The sequence below is a fragment of the Emydura macquarii genome, unplaced genomic scaffold, assembly GCF_026122565.2.
Source record: "Emydura macquarii macquarii isolate MOO-44397 ecotype Brisbane River unplaced genomic scaffold, CSIRO-AGI_Emac_v2 contig_2897, whole genome shotgun sequence".
NCBI lineage: Eukaryota > Metazoa > Chordata > Testudines > Chelidae > Emydura > Emydura macquarii.
In genome coordinates, this window is record NW_027133034.1 from 20,803,354 (window position 1) to 20,827,513 (window position 24,160).

Below are 24,160 nucleotides of genomic sequence, written 5' to 3' on the forward strand. Positions count from 1 at the left end.
AGTTTTCGTTAAAGTGAAAGACGACCTCGTTTATAGGAGACATTAGCAATAATTCAGATGTGTTGTGATTCACTGTGCGGCCAGAGGGAAAAGTAGGATGCATTCGCCACAGCGAAGAATGGAAAATGTTGTCTATTGCAGTACCAAGTCCAATTCAGCTTTAAAGAACGGAGGATGTCTAGTGTTTTGGTAAGACAACTAAATCAGAAGTGATTCTTATTCAAGCAAATGTTTCTTTAACTGTTACTTCTGAAATGAATGGGTTCTAAAATGTTTACTCATATGCAAATACTCCACTAAGCATCCCTTTGATGTAAAGCGTCTACCATATAAGCACTAATGCACGTAATTTGCTCGGTTGGACAAAGTCCAAAACCGTATCTTGTCACTTTGTCATTTGCCTGCAGTATTACAAATTTCGCGCTTTAACTTCTTTCCGGAAACTATGATTTAGACTACATTTTCACTTAGCGGGTCAAAGGTAAGAAAAGTCCAAAGTTGATTTGCAGATTAAGATACTTTACACACACAAATACACAAACGGAAGCTTTGAAGTGAGACATAAATGAAAAATAAAAGCGCATAGTTAGTCAGACTCCATGGCAGTTAATAGACTTGAATATTCAATTTGCCATATAAACTTATTTTCATGCTAGACCCCCGTCAACCTCATGATATGCGACCGCAGACCCACATTATCTGAATTATCAGGCTTTCGTCCTATAGTTAATTCAATCGTCGACAAGATATTCATGTTTCTTGGGTCCTTTGCCTGTAGAAATCGTTCTGTACAGAGTGGGTGGGGGAAGGGCTGTGCCTGGCGAGCTGATCAATTTAAGCAGCATAAGGAACGTACTTGAGTTTTTAAATACATTCAACTGCAGTTTTAAAGCAGATTTAAATCTAAGCCTAAACAAAAGAACTGATTGCGATTTTTTTTTTGACGCAAGACAAAGCCTGCTAGAAAAGATTTGTGTTACTGATTCTTGTGAGAGAGTGCTGTTCACGTGGTAGTTATATGGTCGCTTGCATTCACAGCTCAACGCTTGCGGCAGTAAATCAGGAAACTGGAAACAAAAGGGTTACGTGCTTTTCAACAACAGAGAAACCGCGCACTGTCTTCTGCAAGTCATATTGTAAAAATGAACGTGAAATAAAGGAACAAGCATTAGGCTGAGGAATAAGGACAAATGCCTTGGAACACGCTGCAGGGGTGGATGAGGGGGAGGAATGGAATCCAGTCTGTTGTATGCTGAGCCTCCCCTTAGTCTCCTTCTTAAGACATTGTTTGCTTTTCTCCTTCACTAAACATGAAAATGATCGCACACACGTCACAGCCTCTCTTTCTCGGCTTCGTGTCCAACTGTTACGATTTTGAACGAGGGGGCATTTAAAAACGGAGGGAGATTTTAATTTGCCCCTTTGAAACAGAGAAATCATCCATCATTGCTTTGAAAACTGCCTTGAAATTAAATTAAAAGGAAAATGAGGAAGTCCCCCTCCCCCTGTGTGAGGCTTGGCTGGGCTGCTCGCCTGCTTCTTTGGTTGCCTTGACATAAAATGTTATATAGGATAATGCTGTAATTGAAATGGGAAACATGATTTGTATCTTGCTGCAGCAGGAGGCTGGCTGTCTGCTGTAGCACTAAATGTAGTTTGAGGATTGCAAAATACAAGGGTTCTATGTATGCGTGTGTGTTTCTCCCTCTCACCCCCTCCGGCAGCCGAGAGGAGCAGCTATCCAATCAGAGAGCCCGGTTTCATAAAAGCTGGTCTCTGATTGGGCAGATGGGAAAGGGCATTGGGAACAAAGAAAAGTCCCTTTCAGGTACAGAGTCTGTGTGCTTGCTTCACACTCTCCCTTCTCCAGTTCTGATTTCTGCTGTGCTCACTATTGCAGTAAAGCCAGCTTGTTGTGTAGTGTGTGTGTGTGTATATGTATGTAGGGGGATTTTTATTTTTTTAAATTTTGTTTTAAAGAGGAAGGTTCATGATATCTGGTGCTCTTTTCTTCCAAACACAATAAATCTGTTGAAGAAATTAGATTTTTTTTTTCAAAAATAAAAAGCGGCTGCAACAAAAACACACTCAATGCAGTTAGAAGGAAAAGGTCAACTCGATCCAATACAGATCGTAAGTACGGTTGCGTGGTGTGTCTATAGCACTTAGAGGGGATTTTTTTTCATGCAAAGGGGAGTATTATGAGTTTTGTGCATTGAAATAAGGAGCTAGTTATTTGTGTTTGAAAACAACAAAAACAACCACGAGTAGGCTGAGTTATCTAAGGGATATGAAGGTGAGGGTGAAAGCATTGTAGCCTCTCACACAAATCATACCTGATGGTGCACTCGGCGTGGGAGGGATGGGGTGTTTTTACCTTTCTGGTTTTTTAACTAACCAAGAGGGAAAAATAAAAAGTGACACAACTACAGGCCAGTCTGCATATTTTCTCTCGGTCTCCACCCAATCTCCCCTAAAAAGAGCAAGCAACTTGTTAATAGCACCTTAGGGGTACAAAAATAGCTTAGTGAAGCAGTAGGATTTTTTCCCCTCTTCTGTCACATGTTAAATACCAATAATGTAATGCTAAATTAGGGGATAGTGACGCCCATTTGTTGTGGTGCAGTGAGTATTTTCCAAACAATTCCCCCCCCCCCCAAAAAAAAAACCCAAACCCCCCAGCCAAACAACCCCCAAACAGAAACTACCGTGGGTTTACAATGGAAGCTAACTTGGAAGCTATCAAATGTTTAGTTATGTTTTATATACGAAGACATTAAAACATTGAAATAGCCTCTCCCCCCTCCCCCATGTCTCTAAACTACTACAAATTGCAGGTAACTCGAGGAAAGGTTTTATAAGGTGTCTCTCTAAAACATATGCTTTGCCATGGTGTTCAGTAGATTTCACTCCTTCCTAACTTCAGAGACCCAGTTCGCAGAGAGAAATGTTTCACATTCATAACTTGTAGCTGTGCCAGCAGCAGGAGGGGGAGGAGGTGGGGGAGGGAGAGAAACAGACCGTAAGGTTTTTTTTCTCCTAAAGACCAGATCAGTATTTTCTTGATACGCTTGTCACCCATTTTTGTTCTCACGACAACCAATTGAGCCCTTGATCGTCACGTGATGTGAAAGGCTTGAACTGTAACAAAATCGCTCCTTTTAGATGGTTGGTTGTTGGTAACTCGCCCACCACCCCTTCCCCCCCTCCTGCCCTAACATTTCCAGCAAACCAACTCTCCTCTACTTTCCAATCCATCAACAATTCATTACAGCTTTTAGCTTCCAAACGCCAGCTAATTAAAAATACTAAGCCAAGCTCCGAGACCATCTGATTTAAAGGCAAAAAGGGAGGGGGGGGGAGAAAGGCGAGAGGGGAATAAATAAAAAAAAAGACGATGCAACGTTTGCTGAAACAATAAGGGGAAACAACCTGTCCTGCAAAAAAAAAAAAAAAAAAAAAAAAAAAAAAAAAAAGGTCTATTTTATCTCTTTGGTCTCTAATTACTGAATTACTTGCAACATGACTGATTAGCCTGAGCTCCGGGATTTTCTCTTCCCCTCCCCCCAGCTCTGTAGTTTGGATGCTTTTTCTTTTCTTTTCTTTTTTTTTTAAACATTTAAAAAAAAAATCCCAGCTCATACTCTAGGGACGATTTACTTAATTTTAAAACACACTCTTTCCTCCACTCCCACCAAGTGTTCCGATTTCCCCCTCCCTCTTTTCTTCCGTGCCCCCCTCCCCCCTTTACCCACCTCACCCTCCGCCCTTCCTTTTCCCCCTCAAGTTAGTTCAAGAAATCAGATCTGTCAGGACGGGCGAAAAAAATGCCACTTCCCGACTAACAGGCGGAATCCAGCCCAGATTTTCAGTCCTTTCTTCTTTTTTTCCTTCCTTCCTTTCACTAATTTATCCCGATGTTAGCACATTCTGTCTTGTAACAACCGGCCGCCTGTAGGTTTGTTTCATGGGATCATTACTTACTGATCAGGATGGCTCTGAAGTCTGGAATTGAAGACGGAATGTGAAGTTGGAAAACATTTTAAAATTGTTATTAGTAGTAGTAGAACATCTCGGTGCGTAAGAAAAAAAACCAAACCCTGGTCCTTGATGCTCCTGTTCTGAATGTGAAATATTATCTTCCAGCTTGTAAAGTTGTGGAACAACATTTTTAAGAAAGGAGGAAAACCAAAAACAAATAAAGGACTCCTGATCCGTGTGCCAAAATGGGGGGAGATATATTTTTGAGCGATTATACTGGCTGAGATGTTAATTGTTTTCTACTTCTTGATCACTTTGCTCTTTAAGTAAAATGAGGCACAGAGTTGTTGCTGAGTCGAGTGGGAACAGCATTTTGATTTGCTGGCTTAATTAAAAATGATAAAGAATTAAAGGTAAGCAATATGCCTATATATGTATAAATATTGAGACAGTCAACTGTAAAAGGGATAGATCCCTTTAAAAATCGTTTAAACTAAGCTTTGTCAAACACACACTCATTTGCGGTCATTGAGGCCACCTTGGTGCAGATCACTTAAAGTGTACGTCTTAATCAGTTTCCTGTACAGTCAGTAATACTATATTTAACAGACTGAGCAATTGTGTAACCTGGGAGTGCGTTAGAACTGCTTTTAGAATTGTTATCTTAGGTATATTTTAAAAAGAAAAGACACTTTTTACCCATCGAGTTTCATATTTCTCAAGTAAATGCACTTTTTTAAAGTATAGGTGGTTGCTTTTTAATGGAAGCTGTATTGTGTTAATGAAACCCAAGCTTCACCTCCCCCCCCCCCCCCCAAAAAAAAAAAAAAAGATTAAGTAAAATTGGGGTTAAAAGATAGTATGGAAAAGTCACAAATTTTCAAGGGTCTGGTTTAAAGCCACAAAATCCAAGGAATGCAGCGAGGAGTGAAGTTGTGTCCTTCCTTTCTTGCTTTTTGTCTAAAAGTGGTGGTCCAGGGCTTATATTACACATGTGCTCCAACAGCTAGGCACCAGCCCTAGGTCTGTATTTCCCTGACTTTGTGGATTTAAATCATGTAGTTAGGGTTCTTGTTTGTTTGTCTTTGTTTTTTCGGGTTTGTATTTTATTTTATTTTTTTGGTACATGACTTTTTAAGAGTGATCACGGATGTTGGGAGAATACAACTAGATTCAATCTGATCACTAAAATAATCGCGGCAATTGCCTCCTATTTAACAAACTTTAAAAACAAAATAAACCGTGGAAATATTGAATGCTCTTGCTCCCCCCTACTTTGCCCCCTGTATTAATCGTATTATATTCTGGTAATATCCAGACAAGAAATATTCGACTTTTCCCCTCCTCACAGGAAAAGGTGGACCTGGACTTCAGGGTATAAACCTAGACATACCAGGGGGAGGAAGACAAGAAGAGTTAAATACATACTAATTTTAAAAAAGCCCAACGGAGATAAACGAATGTCCCCTCATCTCCAAAGGAAAGTTCATCGGATTTTTATTCTAGAGATCTCATCTTCAGGATGTCAGTGAACATTTCCACTGCAGGAAAAGGTGTGGATCCAAACGCGGTTGATACTTATGACAGTGGCGATGATTGGGAAATCGGGGTTGGAAATTTAATAATCGATTTGGATGCCGATTTGGAGAAGGACAGACAGAAATTTGAGATGAATAATTCCACTAATACCACCAGCAGCAGCACCAGCAGCTCCAAGGATTGTGGGGGTCTGGCTTCCAGTGGGGCTAATGCTACCTCAGCCTTAGCTGATGGCCTAAAATTTGCTTCTGTTCAGCCCCCTGCCCCCCAGGGGAATTCCTCTCACAAAGAGACTAGCAAATCAAAAGTGAAAAGGAGTAAAACTTCTAAGGATGCTAATAAATCTCTGCCTTCAGCTGCCTTGTATGGGATTCCTGAGATCAGCAGTGCTGGCAAGAGGCAGGAAGTCCAAGGGCGCCCTGGAGAGGCAACTGGCATGAATTCAGCACTGGGTCAAAGTGTGAGCAGCAACCCAAACGGCAATAACAACAACACCAGCAACAACAACCCTATTGCCTCTTGCGGGAAAAACAAAGAGGAGAAACCAGGTAAAACCCAGGGCAGCAGAGGCTCCAAGCGGGATAAGGATGCAGGGAAATCCAGGAAGGACAAGCAGCATGACCTGCAGCAGGCTCCCTCTGGGCACCTGTATGGCTTCGGGGCCAAGGGAGGCGGTGGTGGGAGCAACAGCCCCTTCCACTGCGCCTCCTCCACGGTGGGGGAGGTGAGCAAAAGCGCCTCGGATTCAGGGTTAATGGGGAACTCTATTTTGGTAAAGAAGGAAGAGGAGGAGGAGGAGAACCACAGGCGAATCAAGAAATTGAAAACAGAAAAGGTAGGACAAGCTCTTCTTCCCCCAGCTAGCCTCCCCTCTCCCCCGTGTCTATTGCAAACTTCTCGCAGCTGTGTTCCCAGCTCCTGTTGTTTGTGTTACGCGTTTGTGATCTGCATATACTGTGTGTACGAGCCCCCTCCCTCCCAGGCAGAAGAGGCTACCGCGGAGTCTTATTTTCGTCCTGTTTTGTCTTTAATTTCTCTTCCCTCCCCTCCCCGCCCCCATCCAGCAACCCTGGCCAAACGTGCGTTTTGTCTTGTCTCCTCCTGTGTTTATTTTAAAGGACGATTCGCAGCGACCCTGCCCGCCGGGGCTGTTCTCAGTGTAACATTCTGCGGTGGTGTTCGCAGCCGAGCAGGACACGTGTTTGCAGACGGAAGGCTTGTTTGTATGTGTGGCTCAGAGTCAGACCTATCTGCCTGCCTGTGTTTTGTTTACTAGCCTTCTGAGTGTGCGTTGTTCAGCATAAAAGGGGATGCTCCTTCTGCCAAGGTGGAGAGGATATTCACATCCTTTCTGCCCCACCCGGCTCTGTGAAGTTTAGATTGTGACAGGGAGGAGAGATGCCTCCGCAGATACTTTGGCTCTTCCATCCACCTTAGCCTGGGGGTGTTTTTATTATGGGGGGGAGGGGGGCTCTTGTATTTGTACAGCAGCCAAGAGGCTCCAGAAGCTGGCCTTGGGAATGGGGAGGACTGAGCCAGAAGCACTCAGTGACTGTAATAAGCGGCCTGGAGGAAGGGAATTGGGGGAGGGGAGTGCACCTTGTGCTGTGATATATGTACAAAATATCTTTCTCTCAAACGTGGGGGAACAGTTGGTCTCCTCCTGTCAGGGCAGTTTTTCTTATCTGAGCCCTGTAGGTTCTTGGATGTGAACTTCTTGTTTGCTGCGTGGTTGAAATGTGTGGAAAAAAATCAAGTGATGTGTGTGTGTGTGTTTTTTCTTACTTTCTGTTAATGCATAAAAGATGCTCTCTGTAAGAATAAATGGCCTTGTATTGTTAAGGAGAGTGGGGAGAGAGCTGTTTCTTGGCTATTGTTATTGCTCGTTCAGGCAGATTCTAGTGTCAGCAGCAATTGTTCTATCCAAAAGGCAGAAGGTTTCTTCTCTAGGAACTTGGGGGCTATTGTTGGCCCATAATTAAGAGTTCAATGAATTCTACAGGTTGTGTTAAACAGAGACACCTCCTTCCCCACCCCGCAAAAGCACACCCCTCCCTCCAACCCAAAACTTAAGGGTATTAGCCTGTGGCATGATTGTCTGGAATTGTTCTTAAATGACCTGCCTTTACAACTTCCCTGACTGACTTCTAAGGGGTGGGAACACTTTCTGGTTAATATTAAATGTACAGAGTTATTTACCAGAGTCCAGAAATATTGAAGTCCTTGGGAAAATTTATGCAGTTTACAACATTTGTGTTTCATTCCTGATGTTTAAGATTGTGTAATTTTTCAACACACTCTTGGCTATTGATAGGATTAGATTTTGGGGGTTGTGACATTAAATATTAAGAAATGTAAAGATAGATTCAGAAGTATTTTATGAAGAGCAATTTTGAATTTCAGGTTGTAGATATTTTTTTCAGTTTTTAGGATAGTATATCTATAGGTCAATTTGAATGATCTGTTTGACTTTCTAAATATAGATGAGAGAAACTAGGTTGCTTTAATTAAGTCACAGGTGTAAATTTTCACTCTGATTTATTAAAGGTCTTCTGTTCACTCTGAAAGTTGTCCTAAAATCCATGGTCTTTTTATTAATTTAGTACAGTAGGCATTTACTTTTGTTGCCAGTAGTCTTCAAATTGCAGTTCTCTAATCTGCTCTAACTATCTAGATAAATTGCCCTAATCCAGTCTTCACAATGGTTGTGGTTAAAGAGTCAGAGCCATTTGATTGGATTCAGTGGCTGCCTGGAATGTGGGAGGTACTGCCCTTTTGGAACCCCCTTAGCCTTTTAATCTTTCAGCCAAATGTTCACATTCAACAATTTTGTTTAGCTGGCAATCTGAACATTTCAGTATCTCAAAGGCTGCTGTCATGGCAACAGAGATTAGAGTGCGGTGTGGCTTCTCCAGTTTTTATGTTCTTTTCACTCTAGTCACACAGAAAATTGTATGAAGAATGAATTCATATACAAGCAAGTAATCTTCAGTCAGTGTAATGTAAATGGGATAATAGGTAAATTAAGAACAAACATGTTAGGAGTAGTTTTGAGCCAAAGGTACACTTTATTTTCCAGCTCTTGGCTTTATAGAATTCTTGGAGCTTGCATTTCCACAAACACCCACTGCTGTTGGCACACACTGACTTTAACATAGGCTTCACACGTTAGAGTCCTGCAGTGCTGGCCATTGTCTATCACACTGGTGTGCTGGCTTTTACAGTTTTAAACAACATCCCTTTAGTGTTTCACTCCAGAGAGCAATTTCTTTAAAGAACCTCTCCTACTTGGCATATGAAAATAGAACTCACTGCAGACCTTGGTTGCAATTTTAGATCCAGCCTGTAGTCCTATCAATGAAACTTCAGTTTAAAAAAAGACTTGCATCATTCAAGAGAATATTTTTTAGGGATTTAAGATTGAATAGTTTTTTCTGCTTTGCTTATACATATGTGTATCCGTAGATGTGACATGCCCAAAAAGCACCATTGTGACTATATGACTATATAATTGGCAAGCCTGGATGATAAAATCAATTTCCAGTTGTTTGAATGTTTATGAATGAGTTGTCACATACATTTTAATAATGTCTTGTCAGATACAAATTAATGAATACCTACAAATTTAGAACCCGAGTTTCTTTTGTGTTGGAGATTTTATTGTGTTTGTTTACTCTTTGTTAAAAGCTTGGAGCAGATTCCCAAGAGTTGCAGTCACTGTTTAATTTTCACAGCATGCTCAAATGTCTATTTTTGGTCTGTTTATTCTGTTTCCTTGCTGCAGAAAGTCATGTAAAACATGATAAATTGGATCTTATGAAGTCTAATTAAATCAATGACTGTGTTCTGCTGGCTCTTTTATGCAGAAACCACAAGTATGTTGTAAAAGTCGCCACTCCCTTAATATGTGGATAAAGTCAAAGTATGCTATAATTCTTAGATGTTTGAGCTATATTCATGAAGCCCATTTTGTGGTTAAGCCACCAGTGACATATCTGAATAAGTAGATTTGACAGGTAGTCTAACCATTCCTAAGATTTTTGGTGTTTTAAAACCTGTCCCCTTCTCCACCCCTCCACCCTTTAATTTTTTTTAAAGCAGTTATTTAGTAAATGTTTGTCAACATGTACTCTTCACTCATGTTATTTACAGTTTTGTAATTTTAATTGCTCTTACACTGATAAATGTTCAGATTACCTACGGGAGTATTATGTCCTAGATTTTGTTTAGTGTGTGTAGGTGGGTGGGCTCACAACTGACCCTAAAACATGGGAATACTAAGCATTGGGTATTAAAACCTTCTGTTTGCTTAAGGCAGGGGAAGAAATTCAGAAAGTCTACAGCAACAGTTCTAGATATAGAAAGGCTAGCTATCTTCCTTCCTTATTTAAAATTAATAACTCTGGTAAAATTCCACAATGGAATTTACTTATTCCATTAGTATTAGTTTATTGGTTTTCATCAAGACTGTATTTCACATCTGAAAGTTGTCTTTGGTGAATTAACCCACATGTGACTGGTATCATTTATTTTATTCTCGTATACCTGATTTTTAAAAAAACTTAATCAGGGAATTCTGTGCACATTTACAAGAGCTTGTAAATCACTGAAGGACATACTCTGATTAATGAGTTTATGGAAATATGCTTCCCATATATTTTGCTCCCTACAAACTCTCCTTCTTGGGTGTAGTTTATTCACTGTGAAATAAAAGGGCAAAAAGGTCACTTGCTGTAATTAAAGAACAAAGTCCATTGTTGTTTGATAGCAAACAGTTTTGAAAGCTACATAAGGGATTTAGCTGTTAAAATCATTGATAACTATGGGTGTCTAACAATAAGCACAGCACAAGGTTCTTAATGTTCTGTAGTGCTGTCTAGTAGTGTGACAGTGCTTTCTGAGCTGGGTGAAGAGGTGTTGCCCTTTAGCTGAGGAAAGCTTTCTGTGTGAACTTACTGACCTCTGAGAATATGTATGACCAGCTTTGCTATTGAATTCCTGTGCAAGGCTAAAGTAGCATTAAAACAATGGAAGGTGGTCTAGAATGTTTATACCACAAAGTATTGAAGGTAATGAGGTTATTCTGTACTACTGACAAATTATATTTCACTTAAGACATCAGTAATTTTACAATTTTAATAACTTCATAAATACCCAGTAAAAAGGAAAAGATTGATTGTCCAGATGTCATGAGGTTAAGCATGTTCTCTGTTTTAAACGGTTTTGCTGCAAGATTGTTTTAATTAGAGTTATATAAAGACTTGTTTTTCCAAAGTAGCATTTTATAGTCCAATAAATGAAATGTATGTTAAAAGTGCTAAGCAAAAATCTACCATAACCACAGAGGTGTTCAATAACCAGTCAACTAACATGGAAAGTACCATCTGTTCCTCGTTTTCAACATAAAGACAAGAATTGAATAGCTGAGATTTGCTCATACTTTGACTCTTGCTTTTTAAAAAAAAAATATTTAAAAAGTTCACCTGGCACTTTATAGAAAATTTCTGAATTGCAATAATACAAGCAAGACTGTGAAAACATATGTTCATATGTATATTTTATCCAGTTCCACTTTTATTTAAAGACATTTCCAAAAGCTCAGTCAGTCTTTGAAGAATTTAATACTGAATCAGCTCCTACAGGCCAACACAATGATGGTCATTTCATCGAAGATCTTACTATTTAGCTAGAACCTGAATTATTCTGTCAATTTTCCCCAAAGAGGGGGAGAAAAAAGTCTCTCCGAAGATAAATTTAGTAAGCTCTTATCAGTTACCTAATTGTACATGATAAAACCATTAACTAAAAATTTCCAAGTGGAGACTTTGCTGATCAAATAAGTGTGTTAAAATTGTTGATAGATGGAAAATTTATTTTTTTTTTAAAGATACCTTTTAAGTTCTGAACTGTTAGGCAATAAGACTCTTGGCTACAGACCATGAGCCCCGGATAAAACATCATCCGGCCTTTGTTTGAGGTCTTTTATTGAAGCTAATGACTGGTCTTGTGCCGCTCTGAGATAAATGACATTATCTCTGAGTGGGCTGACAGGAAACAGACATGTTAATGGTGAAGCTGCGGGGAGGATCTGCTGTAGTTCTGACAAAAGAGTAAAGCATGGACCCCTGGTTGTGATCATTAACACATAATGCATTCCTGCTTTTCCTATGAGGGCCGTGATAATTGGGAAAGCTATTTTATCAAGAAGCACTTAAATCATAAATCTGAAATCCTTGTTTCTTTGCATGCTAAAACTAGTATGTTTTTTGTTAAGAAATGTGTGTGATCTAGTTTTTAAAAGATCTAGGCTGTATAATATTGATATCTATATGAGAATCTGTGGCCTGCTTTCCATTAATTGAACGTCTTTTGGATGTTAAGCATTATTTGTATTTGTAAAAGTAGATATGAGGCCAAATGCTGCTTGTCTTATTCAGGCAAAAAGTTCCATTGACTTCAGTGGGAACGGGATTTATTCTGTGTTTTGTAAAAGGTATATATATGTTTCACTTAGGGAAATGCAATTTACATCATGTAAAAGGAAGACTCGAAAGATGTTGTGGGGTGATGGAACTTAATAGTACCTGTTATAGAAAGCCATGAGCTTTCTGTTGCTCAGGGATGGATATCTCCTTATCTCTAGGAGCAGGCCTCTTGCTTACTACTTCCATTGAGAAGGATAAGTGTGTTCTGTGAAGCAAAGGCAAACGTATTCCATTTGAAAGTTTGCAGTGGCTGGCTGGCCAGCCCTAACACATCTCCTGCATACTTTCAATTTGCTTCAGATTCTGTAGCCCAAAACGTGGGCATGCTGTGGTTTGCCAGGTCTCTGAACTTGTACTATACTTATTTAAATTGCTACACAGCAACCTCAGTCTTTTTGAAATTGAGTTGAGAGGTAAAGTAAGCACACTCACCAGGCGCCCTTGGTAAAATCCTATGTGAAGAAGAGGTGGACGATCAGGAGACACAAGCCATCATTTTCCTGGTGCCCATGCTTGAACAAGGATGGAATTGATCCAAATCATGCTCTATCGGGAAACTTTTATTTCCCTTGAAGCCAATGAGACTACGAAAATGAGTAGGGACTACATGGTTGTGGGATTTCACCCATGAAGGGTTACACCGGAAGAACAGAGTGAATGAATACTATTAGGAAATATGGAGGATAGGCGACTGCAGTCAAATATGGAATTAGGCAAAGAGCACAGCTAAAAAGATGCATATTGTGTAAGTAATGCCTAGATACACCATGCATGCAGGTTCTTTGCAACTCAGGCCCTAACTGCATAGCATTTTTCATCTTGCACACTGTGTTTGGATATGTGGTTTTTCTGTGCATGCGGCACCAGAGCATGCATTATAGTGGTGTGTACTCAAAACTCCTACCAGACTGTTGCCCAAGTCACCAAGGCTCATCTCTGGACAAATGATTGGTTTGAAGAAAATAACATGCCAGGAGTTAGATGAGGTGCGGGAGGTAATATCTTTTATTGGACCAACTTATGTTGGTCAGGGAGACAGGCTTTGGAGCTGACACAGAGCCTCTTCTTCAGATCCTGGGACTCACATGGCTACAACAACACTGCATACATGCAGTAGTTAGTCATTTCCACTAGCCCACAGGCAGTCTAGACGCCTTTCACAGCTATTTAGGCAGCTGCATATTGGCCCTCTACTGAATATTCTGTATTGCTCTCTTTTACTCCTTTGCATAGCTCAAACAGTATGTAATGATGCATCTTCCTGATTTGTTCCAGGGTACCAGTTGAGCCCCATGAGTATAATCAAGTTCTTTTTAGTACTTCAGATTATCTCTTACCCTTTATCTTGGATAATTCCATTGGATGCAGTCTGTAGAGAGAGAGAGATTTATCAGATGGGAGTGTCAGGTTATTCTGTACTTAATCCATTAAGCACCATACAAGCTTTACACAATATTTATATAATGTTATAACATACAGTTATGCTAGACAGAATACTCAACACATCACTGCATTCCCATGAAGGGTTGGTGAGATTATTTAATTTCTTAATTGATTTTTTCCTTAAATTAGAAACATCAGGCCAGATACTTAGTGTAGTTTGGCATAGCTCTGTTGATTCCCTTATATTAGCTGAGGATTTAGCCCTATTTATGGTGAAATCTCAGGTCAGCATTGTTATATTTATATTTATATCCTATTAAGGATTTTAAATAATAAGCATTATTTAGAATTGTATTTATATATAGACAGGAAAGAAAGAGAGACTATTTCTGTACAGTTCAGGATTGCAAATTGGTGTTTACTCGTCATTGCTTTCAGAGTGGATTATCTGGATACAAAGTGTAAAATGGCTGTTTAGAATTTAGAAATTACTGTTTTGGTTTTTATTACAGAAGCCCTAGGTCCTTTTTCATTTTTCCTTGATGCAAACTTCATTTTTCCTTCATGCAAGAATGTCTCTGTCTAATGGTGGTCTTTTTATGGTACAACATTTAAAAAAAATATAGAAGCACAAGCTTCTAGAAGCACCATTTTGACTACATTGAAAAATTCATTTGGAATAGTTCCAGAGGGGTAGCTGTGTTAGTCTGTATACAGCAAAAACAACCAAAGTTCTGTGGAATAGTATAGTTGATAAATGTATCCTATTTGTATTTTCAGAACATGACAGTGTGAACCTTCATCTAAAGATGGGGTTAGGATTAAAAGCTTTCAGATTTTAAATCAGATGTTTTCTTCAATTTTACCCATGTAAAATCAGCAGTTTAGTGCATGCAATGAATTGCAACTTGGAGAACTATGTAGAGCATCCTAGAACAGTGCTGCACCTTAGCTAAGGTTGCACTAATCACTCTCTCTTTCAGTTTCTCTTTAATTCAAACTAAATGATCTTGGCAATTGGAGCAAAGCGTTTACACTTGAAAGAAAGGTTGTAAAACTATTTAGAGTGGCTTGACTGACAATTGAGTTGTTTGTATTTTGTTTTTGAGAGAGAATTGAAAGAAAAATCAAGGGGGAATGGGATTGGCACTGTGGTTGTTGAATTTTGATTAAAAATGGCTTTGGGAATGGATCAGTTAACTTATAGACACGTGGTGAACTGGGATGTCTGTTTTGTTTGGATTTACACCTCACCCATAGTCTTGATATGAGTCCTTTATAAGTGCTAAAATCCTGGATCAACATTGTGAATAAAAAAATTATGCTTTAGTGTGAGGGAAATTTAATAATATTAGTATCCTTATTTCATCTGTATAGGTAAATATTACTAAGCCTGAAAAGAAAGAGGTAATCTTTTCCAGCATTTGTAGAGACCATGTCTTCAGAGACTATACAAACCAAAGTTAGTGTCCATTTAAGTTTGAAGTTATTTTTCCTAGTAAATTACACCCCTCTCCCCCCCAAAAAAGGCAGTGCTTTAGGTGAATTTTGAATCCTTTATATGAAATCTTTTACCACTTACAGCTACAGATGGTTTTGTGGAAAAAATAATTATTGCAAACACTGAAATTGTTCTTGATTTTTGGTTTAACTTTTTTTTTTCTCATGTCATCTCTGTGTGAATATTATTCACAGAGACTATCCCAGGTTGACAACTGTGCTTTCTGTCTCCTGGGAACCTTCACTGTCAACTAGTAACATAAGAAAAATGTGCCCGCAGGGACATTTTTAAGCATATTCCAGTCACACCATGTGAATGCAGCTTTTACAGTTAAAAGAACAGATGAAAATATATTGATTATATTTTGTCTTCTGCTTAGCAATTTTAGAAAGCTGATGTTCAGGTTGTGGTATTGTCTTATTATGTTAACCAGGAAGCAGATGGCGTGCCACAAAAGTATAATTTTACTTAAAGGAACTTTAAAGGTTTTGATGTGTTTTCTTTTCCTCTTCTTTCCCTGATGGCTTCTTTTTATTGAAGGGTAACTTGAGGAGAGCTGGTAGCAATTTTATTGCCTTCCCATGACAGTTTGAAATAATAGCTTGGTCTTTGGTTGCCAGTCAACTTTCTACCAGTCAGCTTGATTCTGGTTTTTATCATGTGGCAATGTAATATAAAATGTACATGTTTGTAGTTGGTTCTAAGAAACTGGCTCTTTTTCATGCTTCAATTAGCAACAGAAGACTAAGCTCCAATTGGTCACACTTTTGTAAACTCCTAGAAGTCACCTTTCATCCTTTTGATTAAAGAAAGCCCCCAAGTTTTAGGCTCAGTTTCCCAGGAAAGCTTGAGGCACATCTGGCCTCTTTAGCTGTTCACACTATACAGTTTAATTTTGCACACGGTTAGTCTTTCACATTAGCCATTGACTTAATTCAGAGGTTTTTGTTAAAGTTCTTTCCTAGCTAAAAGCACAACCCACTCAAAAACCGTCTTCAGTGATGTTTCAGCTATGCTGTAATGACCTATGTTAGAGAATGTTCTGATTCTGTCAGAGCAGTACTACGATAGCTGTTTGTTAAATAAACTTAGATTTTATAGTTTTTGCTGTTTCTACCATCTCAACCATTAGGAAGAGTCAAAAGCAACTTGTAACCTCATTTCACACAGTGTAGAGGGCCAGACCAAATTATTTTTGGATTTCCTGTCACCTCTTTGGCTGATTTTTATGGATGGCTCATGTTAAAAGCAACATTAATGTTTGAAACTGGAAGGGTTTGGTCTTTGGGTTTTTATTCTTCATGGAGAACAGTTTATTTGTGTGTGGTTCGCCACAGTACATGGATAATACTATCAAATCTGGGCTTTATTATAGGCTTATAACTGTAGAGCAGTAGCAGTAGTTGCGTGTTTCTGGGTTTCATGTCTTTGCCTGCTTTTCTTTTTGGGGGAGAGAAATGAAATTAAATCGATAGCTTTGCAACAAAAAGTGAAAATTAGACACCAACATAAATTAGAAATTGACCCCTTTTCTCACTGGAAGTCAGTGGTGATGTTGGAATTTTTACATAAGATTGGCCAAATGTCTAGGCAGTTGTTAGTTTCCTGGAGCATATGTGAGTATTCATTTTACCAGTTAATTCTCTCTGATTGAATGTTATGTGATGGACATATGAAGGTTAAATTGTGCTGAGATCTGGACTTTGAGAAATTATTTCATTTCTGTCATAATTTGAGAATATCATATGTTGCTTCACATCATAAATTACTGAAGAAAGAAGAAATTCAGATTCCCAACTCTGTTAGCTGGTACGGTGTAATTTGATATAACTAGGATAATATTGCTTGTTGCTGTTAAAAAAAATAAAATCTAAAAACATGCTACTGTTTTAAAAATACAGCAACTAAGCTTTTCAGAATCCATCAACATTTGGCGAGTTGTGTACATTTACAGTCCTTGTCCAAATGCTTCACCAACCTTTCCCATGGTGCTTCATCGGATTCCAGATGAAGTAGAAAGCAGGCAGTTGTTTCCATTACACCATTGCTATGCTAGACCCCATAATTGTATATTTCTTTTTTTCTTCCCCTCCAACCTTCCCATCTCTCCCTCTTCTTTTTAAAGATGTCTTCCCCACTGACATTTGGGAACTCTGATTTATCTGTTCCCAGGTTATTCTGTCCTTGCTAGCATTTTTTGAAAAAAACTGCGTATATTTTTTTCATTAAGAGCCTGATTCTGCAACTCTTGATCGTGTTGAGTCTGCAACCCTTACTCACGTTGAGTAGCAGTTACCCACATTAATTGTCCCCAGGATTACTTGCATGAGTAAATACTACTCAATGTGAGTATAGGTTGCAGAATAGGACCTTAAATTAATAATTTGATTGTCTCTGACAACTGTGATTTTTTTTTAACATGCAGTCTGAATATCAACTTTACACTCTTACACTTTCCTTTTCCATCCGCTCCACTGAAAATAATAGTTTCATAGCTATACGCTGTTATTGCTGAGATATGACTGAGAGAACTGCATGCAGTACAGTGAAGCACATTCATTTTCATCTAGTACCCGTTTATTGCCTTGAGCACTGTAAATCTGTCAGCTCTTCACGATGCTTTCACCTCTTTCTTCATTTGCTCCAGCTTCTAGTTTGACAATGTTCCCCTGAGGCAGAATTCTAATCTGCTTCCAATTAGTTGCAAAATGTGACTGAAATTTCCACATTATGACTGCTGTGTTACTTGCACGCACACATCTAGAAACAAATTAATGCTCTTGAATATTTATTTTTTGAGCCCTTGGATTTACTTTCAGAGGAAAAGTTGCCAACTGTTTTCAAGTGACTTGCAAGGTTTACATTTTCCCTCAAACTCCAATATTTAGCATAGATTTAAAGACGACTTCTGTGAATTTTTTCAAAAACCTACCCGAAAATCTTTCCAGTTTTCTGAGATTATTGAAAATGTATTAACGTATGAAGAAGTTACAAAAAGAAATTGCTCTAGTTTTAACTAGACTTTTGTTCATTTATAATTATCTTGCCAGTTCAGAATCTAAGAATTCTGATACTGTGGATGTTAACACTACAGGGCATCTTTTTTCCCCCCCTCCCCCAGATGATTTAATATACTATGCAGGGGAAAGAAATGCTCATTTCCTACTCTTCTTCCATCTGTCAGCTAAGATCTATGTCCCTAAAAATAATTATTTGATTGGTGGGGGAAGAGTCTTAGATTCATCTTATTTCCTGGTGTTGGCAAGATTAGAATAAATACAGCTAATTAAAATGTGTGTGTCCCTTTTAAATTGTATGTTGTAATAGCCAGGATGTGATCCTGAAAACTCTCCTGGCAGAAGTCCTTATACTTGCGTGAGTAGTCCAATTAGGATTATGCCATGACAATGAGACCACTTGGAAATAGTGCCATAAAGACTTTCAGAACTAGACCTTAATTTGTGTGGCATCTGAGGCTGGGGGAAACACAGGCACTTAAAACTCTGAACGTACCTGAACTTAAAACACCTGAACGTACAGACCTTGTTTAGGCAAAACTCCCATTGACGTTCCCATCCTATTGCATTTCCACCTCACTGTATTATATCTCTAGTAGCATATCTGGAGAAATGCTGTGTATTTAACTGAAGTATACCAGTAGCTAAATTTATAGGTGCAAATCTTTAGCAGAGCTTAGCACTCTACACCTTGGCAGATTGATGTCAGCAGCTGTAATAGACTTTAAATAGGCTTGCAGAATTTCATTGAAAGTAAATTGCTGAAGTTGATATTGCGAAGTACCTGTCATTTCTAAATGATATTTGCACCTCTAAATTTAGCTATTGGTACACAATCAATTAATCTATTATTTACGGACAGGAAAACGTAAAAAATAATTAATTTTCATTAGCTACCCTACACTGATGTGGTAGCATATAACCATCGTACTCTCTTTTCTGTCAGTTCATATAAACATGAATGTAGAAACACCCATATACACTATCTTTGGGCTCATGCAAAATCTGTGGAGAACTGATTTGTATTCAACAGGAAATGGTTAAAAGAGAGGCAAAGGAAGATGACCTTGTATTACTCATTTTTTCTTGGGTCATAAAGCTCTGATATGAGACTCCTGGTATAAAGATTGTTAGGTTTCCAGTTCTTTTATTTTGCTTACTCCAGTAGCTTCCAGTGATGTTCATCACCTTTTTCTTAGGGAAACAATATTTGCACACATTGTGAAATGTTCCAGCAACATTTTTAAAAAAAATAAAACATCAGAAGTCTCTAATTCTGTAACCAGGATGAACTGCATTTGCTGTGGTTTGTCAGTTGTTGAAAAGAGAGTGCACAGACCATTAAAATTCAAGTGGAATACATGTATTTGACTTAAAGAAATGCAAAGTGCATAACCAGGGCCAACACATTTTTAAAAATGTTATTAATTTTGCAAAAGCCATGGTGCTTCTAAGCATTAAATGCTTTTGTTGATGGCTTACAGTTTTATAAACTCTAAATGAGCTTATTGCCTTTTAATCATCATGAGCACTAAATAACAGAAGAACCTATGAGCCTCCGCATTGGCCAGCAGCCAAGCAGCCACAGAAAGGAAAAAGAAATGAATGGTTTAATTGTAGAGCAAATCATTTGTTTACAGATTAAGACTTATTTGGTAGCCAAATCCTATGGACAAGGAGGTGAAAGAATGAGACACTGAGGTACAGGAAATGAATGTCTGGCTTTATATTTTGTGACCATGTTATGCTATTTTTACCCCCTCCTAAACCAGAGAAGGCAAAGAAAAAACGAATTGTTTAAGGGTGAGGACTGCTGAGCAAAGTGCACACATTTAAAAGCAACAAAAGGGTGGGGGAAGGGAAGTGTCGGTATGCCTTTGCAAGTCTGACAGGAATCTGACAACTGGAGCTGCTTCCAGCTAAGGGGCACCAGTTGTTGGCAAGAAGAGCTTGCCTCTTTTGTTTGCCTGAATTTAAAAAAGAGAGAGAGAGAGAGAGGAGAAATGCCTCTGCTACTCTGAGCAAACATAATACATTCTCTTGAACCTGTCTCCCTAAAATGCAATTTGGCCTGCTTACAGAACCCTTTTTAAAAAAAAAAAAAAAAAAGTTGTGTAAATGAGTCTTTGTTTCGATATCGTAATTAATTAGTGGCCAGTACTAATGGTCAGAAAGGCCTATGGTTACTTCTATATTGTTATACAACATTTTTCTTTTTTTAAAAGACCAGCTGACTGGTGGCTTGTGAATTTCAGGATATCATTTTCATGACTCAGTGGTTTAAAGATCAAAGGCAAGAGAGCATTATAGCAAGAGTGATAGCAACCTGGGCATTAAAGGTTACTTAATGTTTCCATTGTAAACTCTTGTTTTTGAGTTACAAAACTTTCACCTTTTGAGCTGAATTTTTCCTGGCCATTTAAAGGTGATTCTCTTCCCCCGTCCCACCCCCCCACACCATCACCATGGAAACTTTCACGAAAAAAATTAGTTAGCCACTTTTGAGTATGAGGAGAGTAGATTAGGAAAAAAAATCCTTCTTATTTTTTAAGCATTCTTTTAAAAACAGTCATAGTGACAAATCAGCTTGGTAGGCTAGCCTTATTGAAAAATACCATTGAGTGTTCTAATGTAAATTGGTCTGATTTGACTGACTTATGAGCCTTTTGAAGAACTCACTTTAGGCATGTGTAGTATAGGTGGTATAGATTTTTTTAGTGACCTTCAGAATGAAGGCAAGCAGTGTTGCACATGTGAGCATGGCTAACTTAGCTTCATAGTGAACATTTTACACCAGAAGGTGTGCAGTTAATGCCTCTTTTCATTAAGAGTTTTGTAAAGCAATGTCTCTACTGCTGCTAAAAAAGCTTTTTTTTTTTTTTTAAACCTTGTAGTAACTTATCCTGAGGTAAAAACACCGTGAAGATAAGGCACTTTAGTTTGACCATGGGTTAAACTAGGTGAGGTCAGTGCGATACACATTGCCTACTTTACCAGACAGTAAAACTAAAGTGCTTTTTCTTCACTGTGTTTTTACCTCAAGATAAGTCTCATGCTGCAGCCTGCTGAGACCCAGGGAAGCTTAAAACATCTGAGGACACAGAGGCGGGTTCCTTCACAGCAGTCTGTTGATCTGATGGAAGAGTGATAGTTAACCCGAAGTAAACAATACATCTTCTTTAGCAATGAAGATGTTGCCTGATAGACATTGAATGAGGGAGGCAGCAAACTAATTTACCTCCATGTGTACCCACAGCAATTTGGGTACAGTTTGGGAGATGACGCAATTGACTATTAAAATAATTTAAATCCCAGTGCAGCAATCAGATCTGCCTGGGCATAATCCCTGCAGCCAGGCAGAGCTCCACTGGGGCTGTGTTCTGGCCTGTTTGCAGGATTAGGGCTTTAGTTGATCTAAATATTCCAGCAGATTTTGACTAGAACTCTCAATTGTTGTTCTTAATTTGTAACATGCTGTGTAAATACGTTTTACTGTGTAGTTCAGGGTGAGATTTTCAAAGCCATCTCTAAGGGAATTGAATTGGGCATTCAGATCCCTCGTACAGCTTTGAAAATTTTAACCTTAAAAAACTGTGCTGCAGCCTTAGCTGCTGTCACTGTTCCATAACATAAATCAGTTTTATGGATTCTGTTTGTCCACCAAACACCGGCGTGGTATAAAGATGCTACACCTAAGGGCTTGTCTACATGCAGAGTTGCACTGGTTTAATTTATGGTGTGATTTATAAGCCAGTTGATTTAAACTGGTGCAAAAGGTTATGTGGAAACTATTATTTCTGATTAAGCCTTATTCCGATTTATCTTAAGTTAATTTTAAATACAGCCTTATCTTAGCCCACTTTTAAACTGAAAGTGTCCACACAGGGGTTTGCATGAGTTTAGTTAAACCAGTTTAATTAAACCAGTGCAACTTTGTTTGTTGACAAGGCCTAAGAAGTAGAAAAAAAGTATCATTCCATTGCATTTGAGATATAGTGATTATGTAATTGAAAAGTTTATGTATACGTGCAAGGAGAAAAGATTGTGCATACGACCTTAAGTGTGGCATTTCCTGACTTTTGAGCGCTTAGCTATGCAACCTTAACTTTCACTTAACATAATCGGCTTAATGGAATACTGTCTACTGTTATAATTTTAAATATTTGCCTTCTCAATCCTGTTACAAATAAATACATAAGGGTCAGTGATGTGTGTTATTAAAGAAGTACTTCTACTTGGCAAAATTGTGGTCTACTACTAGGGATGTAAGCAGCTAAAGGTTTAAACGGTAAGCAGCGGTCTTATTGTTTAGTAGTGCATTTAAACATTGCCCTGGAGAGAGCCGTGCAGAGTCCAGGCTGGAAGAATTCAGCAGTGTCCACTACCTGCACAGCAGTGCACCTGCCTGCGTTTGGGCTGGTGCAGAGGGCTGGCTGCCCAAGAGCTGGGTTTGGTGCCTCCTCGTAGAGTCAGAGCCATCCAGCTGTGGCTGACGACAAACTTGGAGTAGCTGCGCAGAGGCTGGAAGGAAATCAGTGGCATGGGGAGGAGGAGGGGGCTGTGCATATAGGGGGGTAAGTGGGACTGGGGATGGGGTGTTTCAGGGAGTCATGATGCGGAGGGGGACTCGCGCATGTGCAGGGGAGAGCCCTGGCTGCTCAGGGGTTTGGCGCTGGCATCATTGTCAGCTGAACTGAGCAGGCAACAATGACTGAGCTGGAACTCCCAGGCAGCAGTGGCTGAGGTGTGCCCAAGTGAAGGGTCTGGGGGAATCAGGCAGGCATTGGGGGTATCCCTGGTCCTGGGGCAGGGTCAGGAGCACGGCGGGTGGTGGATGGGCTTGGGGGGTGGGCAGGGGCTGGAGGTGCTTTATTGTCCTCTCCTGCGGACTGGGAGGTGGTGGGCCCCACATGCCTGGGGTGAAGTATGTTGGGGAAGCCATGGGGGAGGCACCTACCCGCTCCAGACAGCATATCCGCGGCCCCTCCTCCCTCGCCCTCAGCAACCGCCTCGCCAGACAAAGCCCGCGCTAGCTGGCAGAGCATGCCTCTTCCCACCTCCATTCAGCCATACACCCTTGGGACCTTGCACCCTCCCCCACTCGCCCGGGTGGTACAGCTCCCACAAAACGCGTTCAGTGGGGGTAGGGGAGATCCTGGTGTCTTCCCCTCGGCGCTGGACCCCAAGCCGGTGCTACTCACCGGGGAGGCACACAGCATACTGTCAGGGATGTGAAATATTACATCATTTAAATGTTTTAATGATATAATTTTTTATCGTTTAAATGTTTTAGTTAAATGATATTTTACATCCCTATCTACTACAGGATTAAGGTATGAACAAGAGTCTTACTACTGAGATGGTGTTTCAATATTAGCTTCCACCATTATATATAAAATTAGGAGACGACATACCCCAAAATGCATAAAGCTACAATCCAAATAACAGGCCATTTCTCAGATTGCATTTAGGGACTAATCCTGCTGCCCTTTGAAATGTTCACCACACAACCCCTGACTCACTGGGAGCAGAATTGAGCCCTAAATGTAATTTGAGAAATGATCTGTTATGTGTGGTATAATTATATGCATATTTGTGTATGGATGTATATCCTCGGTTTTTTTGACTTGGCAATGGAAATGATATTTCCTTCTGGAACATTAAAACTACAGCCTGTTATCTGATATGTACTTGGTACGAGAAGCGTTGACATCATATGTTAAACAACTGAAAGCAGTGGTCTAAGTGACCCTTAAGGAACCTTGCCTTACTTTATGTTCTGGTGTTGAGATTTTGTTCACATTGTACTTTTAAACTTGTATGATATTACTGGCAAGTTATGATGACAGCCTATGATTGAATGGTTTTTTTTTCCTGTTTGTTTTTGCAAGCATGTGGTGGTATTTTTTGCATCCAGCTACATATTTTTAATCCCATTTGTTGTTACTGATGCTTCCAACAAATGTGCAGATGGGTTTTCTTCATGCTACTTGATAAAATGCTGCTACTGAACATATAAGGCATAGTTTCTTAAACTAAGAGGGCAAAGCCTGTCCTTTGCATGAATGTGGCAGCCAAAGGTTGGTAAAATAGCTGAGAAAAATAGAGGAAGTTGCTGACATAGATCCAGCTCATTAAGATAAAAGTGGATGATGATGATGATAATTATGGCAACTTTAAAGCTTTTCTGTCTTGAAACTGTGTTTTAACAAATTTTAATCCTTCCAGAAAAAGCCCTGTGAATACAGTGTTGC

The 24,160-nt window shown here is 39.3% G+C and overlaps 1 protein-coding gene across 6 annotated transcripts in view; it reads left to right on the forward strand.

Annotated features, from left to right (window-relative positions):
* Window positions 1-1,760: 1,760 nt before the first annotated feature.
* The window catches only part of ZNF608 (zinc finger protein 608), a 110,191-nt gene continuing 87,791 nt past the window's right edge, over window positions 1,761-24,160 (forward strand). For 2 of the 6 annotated variants that reach the window (XM_067569122.1, XM_067569117.1), the window contains exons 1-2: window positions 3,810-4,394; window positions 5,333-6,355. In XM_067569122.1, coding sequence (XP_067425223.1) covers window positions 5,504-6,355 — 852 coding nt within the window. In that variant the 5' untranslated portion in view covers window positions 3,810-4,394; window positions 5,333-5,503. Of the gene's footprint in view, window positions 2,134-3,809; window positions 4,395-4,415; window positions 4,704-5,332; window positions 6,356-24,160 lie in introns of those variants that run through there. The other 4 variants (XM_067569119.1, XM_067569121.1, XM_067569118.1 and 1 more) reach the window with 4 other exon arrangements.